The sequence below is a fragment of the Impatiens glandulifera genome, chromosome 1 (assembly GCF_907164915.1).
Source record: "Impatiens glandulifera chromosome 1, dImpGla2.1, whole genome shotgun sequence".
NCBI lineage: Eukaryota > Viridiplantae > Streptophyta > Magnoliopsida > Ericales > Balsaminaceae > Impatiens > Impatiens glandulifera.
The window spans coordinates 21,837,089-21,843,126 of record NC_061862.1 but is presented as its reverse complement, the minus strand read 5'-3'; the positions used below and the strand labels follow the sequence as shown (position 1 = coordinate 21,843,126).

Below are 6,038 nucleotides of genomic sequence, written 5' to 3'. Positions count from 1 at the left end.
CAACTAAATCCTCAAGACTTATAGCCAAGTTAGACTTGGTTGATAAGCCAATCCAACTATAGCTCAAAATACATTTCAACTTATCTGCAATTACTTACCACATAATAGATGAAACTAACAAAAGGAAGCTTCTTTCAAATAAATTACATACTAAAAATTAACAAAAAGAACCAGAACCTAAATTATCAAGCAGCAATCAATCAACATCTTACAAAAAGAACTCTGGTCCCCCAAAACCAGCACCACCAGCCTTTGCAAGAATGGGGTTGCATACACTTTTCAATTCCTGAATCTTCTTCTCACACTCGTCCGCTTTCGCCAGTTCATTGTTCTTCAGCCAAGTACGAGAACTTGAACATTCTCATTTCCCTCACCAATCAAAATGGCAGCTTCAACTGCAGCCTCATCAGGGTTGATACTCTGACATAATTTCTTGCCATTAAAGAACTTCTTAAGAAGCTCCTACACTAGTGGAATTCTAGTAGACCCACCAACTAGAATAACATCATCCAAGCTGTTATTCTCCATTTTCGCATCATTCAAGAATGTTTCAACAGTTTTCATACACTTCTTGAATAAATCCATGTTCATCTCCTCGAACTTGGCTCGGGTTATTTTAAAATTAAAGTCAACACCATCCAGAAAGAATTAATATGTATCGTCGTCTGGGCAACATACGAAAGAATCCTTTTTGCCCTCTCGCAAGCAGTCATGAGTCTCCTTAAGGACAGGTCTTATTGTTCTTGCTTTTGAATTCCTGCACAAAATGATTCAGCATTCTGTTATCAAAGTCCTCTCCTCCCAAATGGGCATCACCAGCAGTGGCCTTCACTTCAAAGACAAACCCATCACTAGTCAAGACAAAGACATCAAATGTTCCTCCACCAAGGTCGAAAATGACCAGAAATTGCACCTGCATCTTTGGTGGCTTGCTGTAAGGCCACTGCTGCGAGTGACGCACTCGCATGACTCACTCGAGTGACGCACCCGCGTGACGCACCCGGATTCCGCCGCAACGGTGACATTTATCTAATCAATCCCTAAACCCTAAACCTAACAAACAACGCGTTCAAAGAAATAAATAAATAACAAGTGGAATACAAAGGAAGCATACCAGTAGCAGCGGACATCCTTCCTTCGCTGGGATTCCGACGTCTTCGTTTAGGTCGTCTTGTTTTTAGAGAGAAGGAGGAGAAGGGACGTGAAGAGAGAGAACATGGAAGAAAAAATATAAAAAATGGGAAAAACTAGAATTTTTTTAATTATATAGCAAGGGTATTGTGGAATTTTCACAATGCACTCAGTTGCGTCACGCAAACTGAAGGTTGCGTGACGCAATAGGAGCATTTTTGTCGGAAGAAAAAAAAGGTCATTAGCGTTATTTAAATTATGCACTGACACTACATTTACTTATTTAAGACCATTATTAGAATCATTTCGTAAAATTTCCCCAAACTCAGACATAAACCCATCTTTTGAATTAGAAAAAAGAGGACGGTGAGTGTACAATTTACAAAAATAACATGGATTAAAATTAAAAAATTATGTGTACAGTTTACATATAAAGAGCTTAACACCTTATAATTTTATTTTTATTTAATATTATGAGACAATTTACAAAATCATATACACAATAAATTTTAGGTTGGTGATATAATTAAAAAAAATTCCTTCATAGATAAATTTAATGTTTTTTTCTAAAAATACTAATTTATTGTAAACTCATTTAAATCAGAGTTTAGTTTGTATTATTTAAATAATTTAAATTAATTAAATATTATTTTATTTAATATTATTAAATTTATCAATTAAAATATTATTTTATTTAATATTATTAAATTTATCAATTAAAATATTATATATTTTTTAATTATTATATATTAATACATTTTAATTTTTTATCAAAATAATATTATTTATTCAAAATCATCAGTCATTATTTCTTATTTTTTATCTAAATTAAAACAAATATATATTTAAAACCGAAAAAAGCCCAGTGGTAGGTTAAAATCTTTATAATCATGTTAAAAAAAAAATTAAAAAAAATTCTGTTATTATAATGTGTCCGGTTCATATTTCACTGCTCAACGAACTTGAGAATATTCTGGAGTCCTTCATTCCTCCCTCCCTCGTGTCATTTAGTACAAAACCTTAAACCCTAACTTTCCAATTCCAAACCTTAGCTGCAGCAGCCTTCAGTCTCTGCTCATTCTTATCCCCGCGCTCTCGTAGTCGTAACCTAATCGGAAATGGCGTCTGCAAATGCAATCTCTACCGCGTCTATACTTTCTTCTACGAAACAGGTATTTTCTCATTACAAGGCTCTCTAAGTGTGTCGGCGTGAGTGCATGTGGTTGTAAGTGATCTGATAAAGACTGATTTTCGCAGGGTAGTTTGAGGAAGAATGCAATGTTGAACAGAATGCCGGGTCAGAAACTCAATTTCAAGAGATTTCCGGCCCCAGCAGGCGGATTAGTGGTGCGAGCTTCTGCGAAGGAGATTGCTTTCGACCAGGCCTCTCGGTCTGCCTTACAGGCTGGTATCGACAAGCTTGCAGATGCTGTCGGCCTTACTCTTGGTCCCAGAGGTGATTTATTTCCACCTTCTTTCATTTGCTATATGCTCTGATGAAGCAAGCCTTAATGTTTTTTGACTTCGTATCTGCTAGGTTGAAATTTCGCATGTTTTGCTTCATTTAACAATGCCTAGAAGCAGCCAATTTTGTTAATTATTTTCCCACTGATGATATAATGAAAAAAAGCCTCTGGTTCATGAGTAGATGAGAATATTATTAGCCTTGTGTTTCTTTGTGGCTTTCCATTCTACATTGGTAGTTATATTCACATGATACATCTTCATTTGACAGGGAGGAATGTGGTCTTGGATGAATTTGGAACCCCGAAGGTGGTTAATGATGGGGTGACAATTGCTAGAGCGATTGAGTTAGCTGATGCAACGGAGAACGCTGGTGCAGCATTGATTAGAGAGGTTACTAAAGATTCAGTTTTGCTTATATTTCTTAAATGGGTTCATTGTGAAATAAGTATATAGATATTTGTTGTGTTCATGCTCTTGGTATTTTTTAAAGGTCGCAAGCAAAACTAACGATTCGGCTGGTGATGGAACAACTACCGCATCAGTACTTGCAAGAGAAATCATTAAATTGGGCTTGCTAAGTGTAACCTCTGGTGCAAATCCAGTTTCAATAAAGAAAGGGATTGACAAGACTGTACAAGGGTTGGTGGAAGAGCTGGAGAAAAAAGCCAGACCTGTTAAAGGACGTGATGATATTCAAGGCAAAGTCCTTGTTGGCAATATGTCTCTCCTTTTTACTGATGTCTGCAAATAATTCATTGACAAGACCTTTTGATTCTATGTGCAGCCATTGCTTCCATCTCTGCCGGAAATGATGAGAGCATTGGGTCCATGATTGCTGATGCCATTGACAAGGTTGGACCTGATGGCGTCCTTTCAATTGATTCGTCTTCATCCTTTGAAACAACAGTTGATGTTGAAGAAGGAATGGAGGTTTGTCTGCATCCTGAATTATCAATTCTTGTCTCATTTTCTAGGCCTTGTTTGATGAAGGGTTATTTGGATTTAATCCAAAATACCCCTAATCCCATCATCAATTAAACTAAGCTCCAAAACTCCCTTTTTTTACACCTTAACTGTTGTCCCATGTTTGCAGATTGACAGGGGTTATATCTCACCACAATTTGTGACTAATCCGGAGAAATTAATTGTCGAGTTTGAGAATGCTAGAGTGTTAGTCACAGATCAGAAGATCACTTCCATTAAAGATATACTTCCTCTACTTGAGAAGACCACCCAATTACGATCTCCCTTGCTAATCATTGCTGAAGATGTCTCTGGGGAGGCTTTGGCTACACTTGTTGTGAATAAGCTTAGAGGTATTCTAAATGTCGCTGCCATCAAAGCACCTGGTTTCGGTGAGAGGAGAAAAGCTCTCCTACAAGATATTGCTATTGTGACAGGTATTGTAAAATTTTCTCTATTTTTGGTGCAAGTTTTCATGGTTTAATAATATATCTATGCTTGTTTTGATGTGGGTTATTTTAGATTAATTTCAAATAACCAACTTTTCAAAATCACAATCATTAGTCAAAATACACAAATACCCCTACCCAAATAACAAACAAGATTATTGAAAACCAATGATAAGTTTATGGATTTGATCAGGAGCTGAATATCAAGCTAGTGATTTGGGTTTCTTAATTGAGAATACATCGGTGGAGCAACTGGGTGTGGCAAGAAAGGTGACGATCACGAAAGACTCCACAACCATCATTGCTGATGCAGCAACCAAGGATGAAATACAGTCCAGGGTTGCCCAGATAAAAAGGGAGCTGTCTGAAACAGACTCCATATATGATTCCACGAAACTATCAGAAAGAATTGCTAAATTATCTGGAGGAGTTGCCGTCATAAAGGTTGGGGCTGCAACTGAAGCTGAACTTGAGGACCGTAAACTTCGAATAGAGGATGCTAAGAATGCCACTTTCGCTGCTATTGAGGAAGGAATTGTTCCTGGTGGCGGTGCTGCTTTAGTTCATCTCTCAACTTACGTATCTGCCATTAGAGACAAGCTCGATGATGCAGAAGAAAGACTAGGTGCTGATATTGTGCAGAAGGTAAGTAATTCAAATTAAAACCATCAACCAAAATATATATACCCGAATTTGTATTGTAATGCATGTTTTAATAATGATACAGGCATTGGTGGCACCCGCATCGTTGATAGCACAAAATGCAGGAGTTGAAGGAGAGGTTGTGGTCGAGAAGATCAAGGACAGCGAGTGGGAAATAGGGTATAACGCAATGAGGGACAAGTACGAGAATCTTGTAGAAGCTGGAGTTATTGACCCGGCTAAGGTAACTAGATGCGCATTGCAGAATGCTGCTTCAGTGGCTGGAATGGTACTGACCACTCAAGCCATTGTTGTGGAGAAAGCAAAGCCTAAGGCTTCTTCTGTAGGCTCTCCACAAGGCCTTACTGTTTAAATTTAATTAATCCACTTGAGGAATTTTTAAAATAAATTTGTATTTGTGATCTAGATATTATTATTATTATTGTCATATTATTTTTTAGAAACATATATATGGAAAAAGATTATAAATAAATGAAAAAGAAAAAGGAAGTCAAAAAGTGAAAGTGTTGGGCTGAACTTAATTTAAGGCGGGGAATCTGAAAGTTGGGTGGCCGTTTCTTGTCATTTTATGGGGTCAAGCAATTCATGCCCGTTCTTTCGTTTGAAACATAATTTGACGCAAAAATAAATTAATAAAATATATATATATATTTGACGGACAGACCGTTTCTGTTGACGTGTCAAACTTTCCTTTCTGCACGTGGGGCTCATGGAATCCCATACTCAAACGGCGTAAATACAATTTCTTTATTATTTTATGGCTTTTAATACTAATAAGGAAATATATTATTATTGTTTACACAGTCTGGTATAATTCTAAATTTATTTATTTATTTGTCCAATAAATAACTTAATATTATTAGGATAATAGTTTTGAATTATTCCTACCTTGTCTATCCAACTAATATCAGCCATCAATGTGTCAACTTATTCAAATTTATCCGTCTCAATTCTAGCCGTCGTTTAGTAATGATGAAAAACATATATTATATATATTTATTTATTTTTGAAAAAAAAAATAATTAATTTTTGTTAATTTAAATGAAAAGTTACATATTAAAAATTAAATTACAAAATCAAATCAACTAAACAAATTTTTTTTTGATAAAATTCACTTAAGAAAATATGATATTTGTAATAATTATAACTATAATGAGAAGATTGAACAAATTTGGTAAATTTTTGAGTGTGGTTACAAAAATATGTAAAGATAGGGGATAAAGTAGAGCAAGTCGAACAAACTAACCAATGCTATCAAAAAAATCTATATCAAATATTATGAGCAATCGTGAATATTATCTTTGACCGAGACTTATAAACAACCCTAAAAAATGTTCATCTAAGTGGTGTGACCATCTACAATTT

The 6,038-nt window shown here is 35.5% G+C and overlaps 1 protein-coding gene across 1 annotated transcript; it reads left to right on the top strand.

The window, feature by feature from the left end:
• Window positions 1-2,148: 2,148 nt before the first annotated feature.
• Window positions 2,149-5,120, top strand: LOC124920679 (ruBisCO large subunit-binding protein subunit alpha-like). Its single transcript, XM_047461222.1, has 8 exons — window positions 2,149-2,303; window positions 2,389-2,587; window positions 2,867-2,988; window positions 3,089-3,296; window positions 3,383-3,528; window positions 3,692-3,998; window positions 4,204-4,655; window positions 4,738-5,120. Exons 1-8 carry the CDS (start codon window positions 2,250-2,252, stop codon window positions 5,023-5,025), a joined length of 1,776 nt encoding a protein of 591 aa, XP_047317178.1. The 5' UTR covers window positions 2,149-2,249; the 3' UTR covers window positions 5,026-5,120.
• The last annotated feature ends 918 nt before the right edge of the window (window positions 5,121-6,038 follow it).